The sequence below is a fragment of the Onychostoma macrolepis genome, chromosome 06 (assembly GCF_012432095.1).
Source record: "Onychostoma macrolepis isolate SWU-2019 chromosome 06, ASM1243209v1, whole genome shotgun sequence".
Classification (NCBI taxonomy): Eukaryota; Metazoa; Chordata; class Actinopteri; order Cypriniformes; family Cyprinidae; genus Onychostoma; species Onychostoma macrolepis.
In genome coordinates, this window is record NC_081160.1 from 28,207,281 (window position 1) to 28,221,608 (window position 14,328).

General features: G+C 36.9%; 1 protein-coding gene across 1 annotated transcript; it reads right to left on the reverse strand.

The window, feature by feature from the left end:
• Positions 1-75: 75 nt before the first annotated feature.
• Positions 76-13,970, reverse strand: ppp4r1l (protein phosphatase 4, regulatory subunit 1-like). The gene is made up of 20 exons (XM_058779889.1): positions 13,746-13,970; positions 12,919-12,963; positions 12,448-12,577; positions 11,821-11,927; positions 11,595-11,737; positions 10,250-10,396; positions 9,875-9,982; positions 8,949-9,014; positions 8,579-8,737; positions 8,225-8,349; positions 6,471-6,952; positions 6,167-6,384; positions 5,345-5,428; positions 4,870-5,055; positions 4,437-4,598; positions 3,812-3,912; positions 3,591-3,711; positions 3,259-3,393; positions 2,784-2,925; positions 76-2,403 (listed from the first exon to the last, which is right to left on the reverse strand). Exons 1-20 carry the CDS (start codon positions 13,750-13,752, stop codon positions 2,258-2,260), a joined length of 2,814 nt encoding a protein of 937 aa, XP_058635872.1. The 5' UTR covers positions 13,753-13,970; the 3' UTR covers positions 76-2,257.
• Positions 13,971-14,328: the final 358 nt, after the last annotated feature.

A 14,328-nucleotide genomic window follows, 5' to 3' on the forward strand; every position in this document is an offset into this window, starting at 1 on the left:
ACATTACTGGAAAACTAGTGGATCAGTACATATGCAGACAGTTTGAAGTGGTTTAGTTGACACATCAGTGCCTCAGTAAATCACAGGAGAATTTATTGGGGAAAATATAACAATCTAACAAAATATATATCTACTTTCAACATGGTCCATATGGGGGGGGGAACAAAGAAACAAAAAAGGACAAACAGCCACACACAGACGCATGCAGACACACAAACACACACGGGAACAGAAGGAAAACAACTTCCCCTGTTACAATTCCAAGCCAAATATCGCCACAGGAAAAAAATAAAAAGACTGGCCTCGACTCCTGTAGATATCATCAATAAAATCATATTATCAATTTGATCACAGGCTGTATTTCAGAGCTAAACTAAACCTATCTTTTTTTTTTTTTTTTTTTTTTAAACAATTCCATATACACAATCCATAAACATATTCCATATACACATCTGTGAGAATAAATGTACCAGATCCGAGCACCACTTGAGTTTGGTCAAGACAGTTGCCTTATTTAAAAAAATCTGAATCACTGATTTTATCATGATTCATCCGGTCCAACAGATTTATTTATTAATTATTATATATACTGTATAAAACAAGGACCTGCGATTTTCTTTCCATTGAACCCTTAATAGTAAAGTGCTCTTGGCAAAGTTTGCCCTTACATGCTGATGTGGGTCCAGTCCTCCTAATTTAAATATATAAACCATAAAAACAGGCATACTGATAACCAATCAGCAGCTAGACGCGAGTTAACCGATGCCAAGAGCAGCACAACCATGCTTTATAAAATCAGATGGTCCGTCATATCAACTTCAAGCACAAAATAGCTTATTTAGTATAAAGCAAATTTGGGAATTGTCTGAATGAGAGGAATCATGGCGTGCTTTGATTAACTAGTGCAAATCTGACTAAACACAAAGTGTCAGAAGTGCGGCGTTTTCCACAGACAACCAAGCAGTGCCCTCTGCAGGCCAGGCCCTCTTAGCTCAGAATGAACCAATCAAGATTTTATTAATATTTTAATGTAATTTCTTAAAACCAGACATGTCTGACAATTCTGGTTGTCCAGTGTCTAAATGTCGTCTAGTGGCTGTAAAGGTTGCTTGGAAAGCAACTCCTGACACCTCTCTAAAATACTGGCCCCTTTTATTAAAAAACGGCGAGGAATAAAACCGCTCTCCACCAATCAGGGAAGACGAGGAGGTTACGTACAACTGGATCACATTCAAAACACGCAGAAAAAACATGTACATTAAAATGTCAGTATTGAAAGACAATAGCAAATTCTTGTGAGCTACAAAAGGTTTGAGCAAAAAGAGAGGGAGGTTTTCGGCTCCTGAGCTGCAAAAATTCACTCATTTGCCGTTTCTAAACACCGTTTCCCGCAACAATCTGGGTGGATCCTGAGGGCCAGGTAAACAGGAGGTTGGTAAATGCAGCAAAAATTCTGCAGCATCACTTGGGCTCAGCTCGATACCATTTTGCGGCATTGCAGCTTTAAAAAAATCTGAATATCAGGTCTCCCTGAGTTAGTAGCACTTCACTGTGTCAGTCTGCTTATGTCTTCTTAGTCCTTTTTGTTTTAAGAAATCCACAAGAAAAGGAAATGGAGGAAAAAAAAAAAAAAAAAAAAAGTAGTACAAATGTACAGTTAGCTTTGGAGGGGCAGCTGGTAGCATCTGAACGGTCTGATGAAGAGAAACGACGCAATCCATCGTTAAGATGCGTCTTGTGTCTCCAAATACTTTCTGCTGCCGCAAAGGTGCAAATAAAATCTTGCACCATTCAGAGAGGTGAGATGGTTGTTCTGTGTTTGAAAGTGTGTGTGTGTGTGTTTGGCTGTGTAAGTGAGAGGTTGAGTGGTCCTTGTGTTTGTAATTGTCATTTGTAATTGCTTGACAAGGCAATCTCACAATTTAATCATCTAAATGGTGAAAACCACTGTAGAAGATTAATTTGCAAGGCTGTATTAGTCGTATTACCATAAATACGCATACATTTGCATATTTTAAGGATCCAATTTTAGATTTAGCTACATATCAGTAGAAACGTTTTATAAATGAGGCTGTTTTGTGTATAATGCATAATATATGCATGCACTGTCAAATGTGGAGCGTATCAGGAGAGGATAAGGATACATTGTGTGTGCGAAGGTCTTGGTCAGTAGTTCCTATTTGTAAACACTTGTCTGTGAATCCGTTTAGTGTTGTTCCTGCTGGTGCTTGTTCATGTGTGCGGACAGTACATGGTGCTAAATTAACGCTGCTGTGTCCATGACGTTTCTGTTGGGATCCAGTGTGGCAAAGAACCGCACGTCCCTGTCCTTGTCCATCCTCAGCTCAGACAGAGCCTCTTCCAGCTCATCCGAGTAAGCGCTGCCTGGGTCCTTGAAGTACGCTGAAATCAGAGCACAGACATAGGTGATCAGAACCCATGCCTAAACAGTGACACTTACACCAATACTTATTTAGAAAAACATTTTATTTTTTGTGCTACTAATAGTGACAGTTTGTTTAAAATTAAGTTAAATGGCCACTAGCCTACATTAAGATAAATCTAAAGAACTGCAAGAACTTCAAATAAAAGAATCCCTTTTAAAAAAAATAAAAATAAAATAAATAATAATAATACTACTACTACATGCTGTGGTTTTGGTCCATTAATTTAATTTAAGCCCTTGGAAGGCCTAATGAAGGAGTGAATGCATGCATAACATCCTGTAATGCAGGCATCTTCTAAGTTGTCTTTATAATGTGTGAGTGAAGAGTGAATCTTACGTTTTTCCAACACGCTCTGCCGTAACGCCTTGGCCACCAGCACACGTACATTGGGTACAGGATCTGACGAGAGGCTGAGCAGACTGGGTAAAAGGTGTTGTGCAAACTGGTCAATGGGCATACAGTCCTCCTCCACAATGGCCTACGTGGAAACATAAGAAATGAATTAATCATTCTCACACATTGTTAGATATAACATCCAAGAGCACTCAGTGTCGGACCTTGGTTCTCTTTTGAAAATACAAAACAAAATAAATTATTTGCACACCAGTTTGTTATTCTGATATCACCAATTTCAGAATTATGAATCCCACAGTGTCTCGGAAAAAACTACAGTACTACTCTCTATGCAAAATAATTATTGAAACTTGAAATTAACACCATCAAAAATATGAGATCTATGAATGAGAGAAATGTGTAAAGATGGTGTGACTGTAAATCCTGTATAACACTAAAAACCTGATGTAAATTTTACCTGGCAAATGAATGCGAATGCCTGACGTCCGACCCATTTGGGACAGTGGCAGAATCTCATAATGAGCTCATTAATGAAATTCAGACCCAGATCATGAGCTTGACAGGCATACAACTTAAGCAGGATCTCCACCACCTACACACATTCACAAGACAAATTTGTCACTAAATACAAGTGTGGATGGTAATACCAGGTGTAAACAGCCTATAAGCCAAGGTTAAAAACAGTCCAGTGGAGTTACTTAAAGCAGAACACAAACTCAAACAATACAGCTAGTGAAAGGCATTGTAATGTTGTTGCTATTTTTGACAACTGAAGGCAACACGACGCACCAGTTTATAGGAGATCCACCGCACTTCTGACACTTTGTCGGAGCAAAGGTTAAGTGCGATCTGTCTGAGGTAGTCATACACGTCGTTGTGGCTGTACAACTCAATGATCAGGATGAGCTGCCTAAATACACAGACACAGACAAATGCCACAAGAGTGAGATCACACTTGAGAGCTACAAAAGCTACATTGTCAACGAAGCATGTTACAAAGTAGCACGTACTCTGCAAGCTCATAGCGGAATCTCCAATTTCGGCTGTTGTCCGTCACCATGAACTCCTGCAGCTGATACAGATACTCCCGACGCTTATCGGCATGAAGAAGCTACAAAAAAACAACGTAGAAAGATTTGTTAGAGCCAGTGTTGTTGAGACTAAAACAACTAAAACAAAACGATTAAAAATAGTTTTCTGTAATTGAAATAGAGATGAAATATAAATATTAGATGAAAAATTTAAAAGAGAAATGTTGCATCAGCAGCTAACCGAAATAAACAAGGTTAAGATGAAAGTGCTAAAATGACTAAAACCAAAAATAAATAAAAGATATATAGAATTATTAAAAAAGAAAAATGACAAAAGCACATAACAAAATTACTTCTATTAAAAAAAAAATCTACTACAATAACACTGTTTGGGACAGCCATGACATGCTCATAAAATTTGTAATTAAACATTTATAATAATTTAAGAAACTAAAAAAAGAAGAAATATATAAAAACTGTCTAAAATTATAATTCTTGAATCATGAAGCATTTATTTTCAGTATAGGCAATTTATTTTCAAAGCTCTTGGTATAAAATGCTAATATATTCTGTCTTCCAAATTGAGGAAATTTCATATTCTCACCTTCAAGAAATCATACAGGTGTTTGAGGACTCCTATCCGCACCTCATCGAGATCTTTGAGGAAGCCGTTAAAAATGGGCACCAGGTCAGCCGCGGTCAGCTGATCACCCAGAATCACTGCCAACTCGTGGATAGAGAACGCCAGCGTCCGCCGCACCTTCCACTGTAACACATTCAATAGTATTTCATTTAACAACTACTGAAGCTATTGTGCCTATTCCTCATTTTTAAAATATTTACAAAATAAAGACAAACAATAATCAATAATAATGTGGCACAGAAAAAATATTGTTTAATTATATATATTAATAATATAGGTTTATGTAACAATTATAAAGTGAAGTGTTACAGTACTGTACTAACATTAGACACAGAGTTTTGCTAAAACTTTTCAACAAATAACACCAGCATTGTAGATTGAGAGGATGTTTTACCTGTACGTCTGTAGCAAGGGTCTCATATGTGTCTTTGAGGCAGTGCCAGTTCTGTCTGCCCAGCGTTAGGGCGACGCCTGGCAAGCTGAATGCACAGTGTTTGGCGATCTCAGTGTCTACGGTCTGAGCTCGAGCGGGGTCTGTCATGGACAGATACTGATCCAGCAACTGCTGTGGAATTACATTCTGCAACGACAGAAAGAATGATTGTTAGGAAACATCATAGATTTAATAAACTACTATCTGAAATAGTCTTATTCCTAGGAGGAATTTCTTTGTACATTTAATGTGCTTGTGTCATGAATAAATCCTTAATAACTGCAAATGAACAGCTGGCACAATAACACCTAAGGTTTGTACAACTACCTCAAAAATCAAGGCCAGTGGAAAGCTAGCAGATTTTTATGTTAAGACATGCAAGATTTTTTTCATTCTGCTTTATAAGTCACTGTACATATCCAGAGCAGTACATTACCTGAACTTTAGACTTCTCCTCCTCACACATTTTAGCTGTGTCTGAATCTTTGTCCTCCTCCACATTTTCTATTAGTTCTGACTCCTGTGTGCACACACATAACTGCATATATAATCAACTCTCTACTGTAGAGTTACTGTGCCAGCACTTCCTTCTAATGACATTTGCATAAACCGATTTACATAAAAATGCAAATGGGGAGCTGCCAAGGCATGTCAAATAATGGCAACTGTTTAAAAAAACATTTAAAACAACATTATTCTCCTTGTATTATTGTTATGACTTAATATATTAATTGACACTACATGAAATATAGATATTTTTCCACAATAATGTAGATTCTTCATTTGGGGGCTTTTCTTAGCAAATACTGCTATGGAATTTTTTTGATTAAATATCTATTAATAATAATAATAATGATGATGATGATGATGATGATGATGATAAAAACATTAATACCAATGAAATGTAAACTATAATTTTAATATTTTAAAAAATGGTTGAATAATTTTTTTTAACATTTGAATTAGCTTTTTTTCTTCTTTTTTTTTTTTACAATATTATTATAATATATAATTGTATTATTATTATTAGGGTTATGAAAATAAAAAACCTTTTAATTTAATTACATACACTGACAGTCTAAATAATAATAATAATAAGAGAAACATTTTTAAACATTGTGAGCATTATTACATTAATTAAATTTCATATTTCAAACATTAAAATATGAAAGACCATTTCTTTTAAATGTTTTTTCCTCAGAGACAAAAAAAAAAAAACATTCTTTGAAATTTATTAACTACAAAATCGTCCTCTCACCTCACTGCTGTGTTCAGAGTCATCGACCAGCACTGGTGAACTGGAGGGTGAGTCTGAGATCTGTGCGTCTGTCAGTGAGAGTTCACTCATGGCACTGAGCTCATCGGTCGTCGGGGAGCCTGTGGAACCGTTACTCTCTGACACAGACTCATCTGCATCTTCTGTCTGACTCTCCAGCTGGGCAGCTTTCAGCGCAGCGGACAACACCTTCACTTGAGCTGCGAGTGGAAAGCACACAGGGAAATAAATAACCATGTCCTTGTGTGGAAAAGGTAAAAAGAACATGGGCTCTTTTTGCAATCACCTTGCACATCAGGATCATCCAGGTGAGGCTGAAGACAGTCCAGAACCTTCTGGATCTGAGAGCTGGTGGCTGGGCCTTGTGAATCTAAACTTGGCACGTCTTCTTTCCCCTCACCTTCCGTCTCCCTCATGGTCTCATCTTGTTTCTCTATCACCTCATCTCTTTTCTCTTCTTGTAAGAGTTCCAGGTCTTGGGTGATGTCAGGTAGTGGGGCTCTCCAGAAGGTGAAGGAGTTGAACAGCGTGCACTCTTCCGTCTGCTGGTGGGACAAAGGGGCTGAGTGTTCAGGGTGGCCCAAGCTGGTGGCATCTTTTTGGGGTTGGGTAGAGGAATTTCCTTCTGGAGGATGCGATGGTGGACCCGTCAGAACTGAAGTGGATTGTAGCTGCTCTGAATGGGGCTGAATGAGTCTGCCTGGAGAACCAGCAATGGAGGCATTGCGGATGTTACTGGAGTTGCTGGTAGTCACTTCCTGCCCGTGGCTACAAAGACAGTTGTGCAAAAGAGTTTCAAAAATGTATTCAATATAAAGTAGTAACTAAAAACTATACTACTGTTCAAACATTTCCGGTCTCCAAGACTTTTTAATGTTTTTTAATGAGCCGAAAAGAACGCATTTTTTGTTATGCAAATTAGTTTTTGTCACTTTTTCATTAACTGTTCCCATCTGGTGGAATGACCTGCCCAACTCAATCCGAGCAGCTCAATCCTTACCCATCTTCAAGAAACGGCTAAAAACTCATCTCTTCCATCTTTATTTGACCCTCTAACTCTAGCACTCTCTATTCTAATTTTATTTTATCCATCTGTCTTTTTATTAAAAAAAAAAAACACATTTTACCCTCTATCAATTGCATATTTATTCTCTAACTGCTAGCTTTTCTTGTAAAACTGCACTAGTTTCTTTTTTGTATTATATCTACTTGTTTCTTATAAAAAAAAAAAAAACTAGGTTTCATTTTTCTATATTCTATCTACTCGTTTTCTTTAAAAAAAAAAAAAAAAAACTGTGTGTACTGCATTAGGCTAACCAAGGCTTGTAATAGCACTTGCATGTTGTTGCTCTTTTGTTGGTTTTGATTGCTTCTATTGTCCTCATTTGTAAGTCGCTTTGGATAATAGCGTCTGCTAAATGACTAAATATAAATGTAAAGGTAATGTTTTTGAAAGAAGTCTCTTACATTCACCAAGGCTGCATTTTATGATGAAAAGGACAGTAAAATGGCAATATTATATTTTTAATTTTAATATATTATAACATGTAATTTATTCCTGTGATGGAAAAGCTAAATTTTCAGCATCGTTCCTCCAGCCTCCAGTGTCACATGCTCTTTCAGAAATCATTCTAATATGCCGATTTGCTATCACAAAACATTTATACATTTTTTAACAATCCCTTAATTATCACTTTTGAAAACAACTGTGCTGCTTACTTCATTTATTTCTTTGTTATTGCTTTTGGTGTAAACCATTTTTTCAGGATTCTCTTTTGAATACAAAGTCCATAATAAAAATTTATCTGAGAGGGGGGAAAAAAATTAACTTTTTTTTTCTAACAAATGCAAACTTTTACTGTCACTTCTGATCAATTTAAACCCTCCTTGCTGAATAAAAGCATGAATTTCTTTATTAAAAAAAGCCTAATTATACAAGGTTTCCAATAAAGATTGACACCCGACTACAACTACTCAATTACAAACATGTATTTTTTTCTGTACAAACCCAGTCACAGTAAAGAAACCATGTGCATTTACCTCTCAGAGCAGATCTTCTGTATCTCGCGGAGGGTTCCATCCTCACAAAAATGCAATCCTGTGATTGAAGGGTTGGCAAACGTGGAGATAAAACGACCTAGAGACTGGAACGCAGCCTGGCGTACCTGTAAAGGAAAAGAATATAAGCATATGTTCCATTCCCTTTAAAAAAATAATAATAATTAAATGTAAAGAGATTTCAGAAATCTCACTGATCCAAAATCCTACTCCACATTATACATCCACTTAATAAACATCAAATAACCACGTTCACTTTCAGAGAGGACAGAAATTACATGCTGAGTCACAGCTTGTTAGAACACAGTGTTAGTGTGTGCGTTTCTTTGCTCTTACCCAGCGTGACTGATCACTAATGAGGTTGATGAACAAGGGGGACAATTTAGTACGCCGCACCTCTGGAGAAGTGCAATTTGAAACAACCATGAAGCACTCAGCACAGGCTTTCCGAATACCCCACAGACTGTCTGAGCACAGGTCAAAAAACTTCGGCATCTGAGGTGAGGACAAAGAGAGAATGCTGGTTAACACATTTGCATGTCATGTCAACAAAAATCTGCACAAAGACACAAACAGACTTTAAGGCTTTATAAGATGAAAGGTGTTTTCTGGGTCTTGCACTCAGAAATAATTAAATGCATTAATTCTGGCTGTGACTGCAGTATTGTTCTGAATACAAGCACAAGAGGAATGCAGCAAGTCTCACCAGAAGTTTCTCTGTGGCTTCCTGGCCAACAATAGAACAGAACTCGCCAAAGTTTGCAGCACAAACCTGATGGTGAGAGAAAAATAAAAAACAAAGTGTAATAGAAGGTTTAGACATTTGCAATGAGGTCAAATTCTGTCTTCTGTTATGTTGTAAACAGAGGCCTGTTGCAACTCAAGCAACACTGCTTCTTGCCAACCCAGCACGAGTTGCAAAAGTAGATTAACATTCTTCACGACTTCTTCTACACAGTGTACGCCTGAGTTTTATTACTGCACTTATTTGAATGACAAAACAGTCACAAACATATGCATGTACCAGAACACAACTTCACCGTGTCAAGGCTTCTTGTTTTTGGAAGCCATTTCTGTCCACTGTGTTTTTTGGATTGTTACTTATTTGTCTCATGATACTGATATAATATAATGCTGCATGGACTTGGTATTTCCACACTTTTGTAATAAGGGAAATACACTACTGTTCAAAAGTTTGGGTCAGCAAGTTAAAATGATTTCTGAAGCATCAGCATATTGGAATGATTTCTGAAGAATCGTGTGACACTGAGGACTGCTGAAAATTCAGCTTTGCAATCAAAGAACACTGTACACTGTAGTATTATTTCACAACATTATTGTGAAACAAATAATTTGCAACAAATTTGTATCAACCACAAGGTTTTGAACAGTAGTTCATTTTTAATGTCATTGTATTAGGAACAAATGAACAAAAGTCATCTGCAAACAAATTTTAAAGTAACTTCCCTTTTTGAGCCATTTTTGGATTTACTTTAGGTCGCAAAGTGATTATTATTGTATGTATAGCATATGCATTTCACACACAATGCAGTTCATCACATCAACTATGAACATGTTTCACAAAACAGTTCTAAGCTCTTCCACAAATTATGAAGCACAGAGTATCATTACCTTGCGGACTTGAAATAATCTGACGTCACTGCAGAGTTCACAAAAGCGCAGCAATAAAAGGTGTTCCACCGTGTCTTTAGTCAACATGGTCACAAGCTTGCACATGATCTGCAACAAAATATTATTCACCGTCAACACAGAGACCAAAACATGAAAATTTCAACACGACCCACAAAACAATTAACACAGTAACACAGTATCATGCAGACAGTACACAGATAAGCATTCTGTCACAGATGGAATGAAGTTATGACAGGAAATAACAAGTTGTTATCTTTTCAGTCCTGTGAAAGCTCATGGCTTACATATTTTTACGATGAGTATTTTCCGCTTCAAAGTAATCAGCAGAGCATTCTCTTAAACACAAAGACTCACCGCAACTGCTTCGATCTTGTAGTCATCGTCACTGCTGGGTTCCGTGAGCTCCAGAAGCACAGGGCAGACCTTTCCCTCCATATCTGCCTTGCTCATCAAACCCTGTTCAAGTAGTACCAGCAGAGCAGCCTGGCTCGTCTTTCGCACCTATGGGAAAAAGGACAGACAAAATTGACTCAATGGGTTGTCTAAATGATTAAAACAACTAAATGACTAATTCAGTGTTTCTTTAACACCAACAAGTGAAAGTGACGTGACATACAGCCAAGTATGGTGACCCATACTCGGAATTCGGGCTCTGCATTTAACCCATCCAAAGTACACACACGTACGTTTACTTGGCTATCTAAATGGGGACATTCCATAGGTGTAATGGTTTTTATACTGTACAAACCGTATATTCTATTGCCCTACACCAACCCTACACCTAAACCTACCCCTTACAGGAGACTTTCTGCAGTGTTTACTTTATTTTTAAACTGGTTTTACAAATGAGGACGTCCCCAAAGGGAGGTTTTTGGAGATTTTGTCAGGTTTAGCTCACTTTTGGGTACAAATTTGTCCCCAAAATATGGTTAAGTAGACACACACACAGACACACACACGGGGAGCAGTTGGGGTATTGAGGGTGGAGAGAGCGCTGTACATTCACTCCCCCCTCCCCACACCAAACATGAAAGTGGCATATTTAACAAACCAATAGGCTAAATAACAATTACAAAATTATCATTGTCTTCACTGAAAAACGGAAGCCTAATGATTATGCATAATAATGGGACCATTTCTCAAGCAATCTGATAATTGTTGTGAAACTTACTGTGACTATTACAAAAGAGCTTTTTAGATGGTTTTGTGAGTATTACAGAATAAACGATAAAATGGAATGAATTTAGAGATGCAATAGTGAAAGTAAAAGTTAAAGCAGAGCATGCAGTCAGCAACCAGAACCTTCTCCGGCAAGTTTAAAAATGTTCCCCTAAGCAGTTCCAATGAAAATATTGAATCTTATTTTCTCTTTCTTTCTCTCTAGAATTAAATTATATATTTATAATTATAATTAAGCAATTAAAATTAAAATTTTAAATATATTTGAAATTCTTTTAAATATATATATATATATATATATATATATATATATATATATATATATATATATAAAAACAATATTATTAATTTAACCATATATGTATTTTTTTTTTGTTATACATTTATTTACTAGTGCCCACTAGTAGGTTATTGGCTATTTTAACCCCTTTAAACTCATCCCTACTCAAAAATATTTGTCATCATTTCCTATTCAGATAAACGATTCAAACAACAGGCAGTTTTTCAAAGTAAAACTCACCTGGTTATTAGGGTCTGTGAGATACCGGACCACAATGGGTACCAGATACCGTGAGAAGGCTTCTGGGAAATTGGGGCGATTTTCATGAAGGAACATGGCAATGTTTGGTACCTGTTCCATCAGCTCTGCTCGCACTGTCGGTTCTGTAACATCACATTACATTTACAATATTATGTACAGTTCAGCCATTCTAAACAAGTCAAATAGAGTCAGAAGTCATACAAACCTCCATCCTCAGACATTCTGGCCACTGTTTCCATGACGCTGATGAAGTCATTTTCATTATCACTGAACTCCCGGAGCACATCCAGCAATCCACGAGCCACAATTTGCCTGAAAATAAACATCAAATGTATCAAGCACACCATAACAGTCCACATCACATGGGCCTTTGCAATTTATATGCACAAAACTATTTGGAAAAAAAAAAAGTTAAAAAAAAAAAAATTAACAATTTTTCCAGATTAATGTTCATAATGTTTCCAAGCCAAAATATCAGAAATCACCCAAGAAACATTCAGTCAAAGCCAAGTTCTTCTACGATGACAAGTTTGGCTCCTTACAAAGTATTTCTGGTCCAACATCATATCAGGTTCGCTTTAAGCCTTTAAACTTTTCAAATTATGTTCCACTATTGTGCCATAAAAAAAGTTATCCTCATATTTTCTGTATCAAATCTCACTTATATTCGAGTGATAGTTACAAGATGGACATATAAAACCTAATACTACTCCCAAGAAAACACTGAGTATTGCATTTCAGAGAAAAAGAAACATCCATCTGAAATCCATCTCACATAACATGTCTGATAGTTACTCGTTTTATACTGCAGACCACACGCTTTACATCTCACCTGTTGAAGACGTTTTCACTGAAAGCATATTTCTCCAGCCGGCCCAGAGGGGTGAGATTATCCTGGCCTGCATCCAGGAAAGCTGTTATCCGAATCCCATCACACTCTGAACCATAGTCATCGAATCCAACTGCAAGACAGATTCATACGGACAGTTAACGACAGAGTATAAATTAACGTTGAGTTTGTTAGTACAGCCAGGTGGCATCAAATGCCAGATCTTTTAAATTCATACCAGGAATCTTATTAAAAGATGAATAGAAATTCAGAATGAGAGAGTAGAGGCGATTTGTTTAATGGGAAATGATTTACTTTACAGCAAGAACAGTTAAAGAGATACCATTACAAACCACTTCTGCCATCAAAATATTTGAGTGGGACATGTTCTTGAGAGGTTTTATAAGATTGACCCAGTCACAATGATGGAGATATGTTGATTTGTAAAGTTGCTGAAGAGTTCTGTATACTCACAGTCATCCAAATCATCATGACCATCTTCAAAATACAAAGACAGACCTGGGGAAACAAACCATAAACTGAAGATCAAAGAGACAGACAAGTGTCTAGTAGACAAGCTGACAGGTTCAAGCCATGCTGCTGTGACACGAAGTTCGGCTGTGACTCACAACCTACTAGTAAGCTACTTTCCTAGACAGCATTTTTGGTCTTTTCGTTGCAAGAAGGTTGAGTGCAAGTGCTGCCTAGTTAGACTGCTCACTAGGTTTTGACACACAGCCTTGGCATGTATCGTAGTGTTAGGCTAGCTTTTATCTCACGTATATGTCAACTCAGGTTTCTACATCAAATAACCCGCTTACTAGGCGAAGATGTCTTTTAAATCGTAGTGTGCAATAACATACAAACAGTTCTTGAGCTATGACACTTTAGAAATGCATTTTAAAGGTGACCAGTTAACCAGACGAGTTATCCGGAATCGACCCCGGTCAGGTTGGCTAACAAACTGACAGTCAAGCTCTTGTCAGCTCAGCTATGTTATCTTCATTATGTACTATATAATTTCCAACCTAAAGTATTTAATACAACATAAATGATCTTGTTGGCCCAAAGTAGTTCCTTATCACAGTACTTTTGTAATATCCCAGTCTGTCCTGCTAGCTCCACAACTCGCAACTAGTGTTAATCCACTTAAAAATTCACCAGGCTCATGACCTTTCGTCTAAAATACATCAGAAAAATTGAAAAGGCATTACGAGTCATGACAGTCAACAGTGATAACAGAGCCGATTCTCTTTAAACCGCCTCATAAAGCTTTAAATAAATGTACTAAAGCACGTTACCTGCCATCTTGATTTACAGCGGGGCTGTCACTCCACTTCCTCAAAAGATTTCCTGCTCTTATTTCAATCCTGGCATCTATGTGGATATCAAATACTTAAAAAACAAACATAAACTCATCGAAACAAAACACTTTTACGCGTGAAAATATCGCAAATATTCGTTTCGCTCAACCGAACGCTCGATGAGAAAAAAATAAAGACAATGTCGATCACGTGACTAGTCTAGCGACGTCCGATTCGTGAATGAAGAGTAGAGTCGGATCTTTTCAGTGAATCAATAGAACCGGTTCACAAAACTGGACTAAATGATTCTTTCACGAAAAGCCGCGCTTTGAAATTAATGTTGTTTAATGTAAATGCAAATTTTGGTTATAAACCGTTTTCATGAGCTTAATCAGGATTGCGACTTTTTAAAATTATTAATATTTCCATTATTCTCAGTGGCAATTCGCATATTATCATACAATTTATTTAAAATTAATCATATTACTAAATAATGTATTTAAAATGTATTTTAAATTTCTAGTATTTGAGGGGTAATTGTGAGGGGTAAAAAAAAGTATTTGAGGGGTAAATGTGCTTA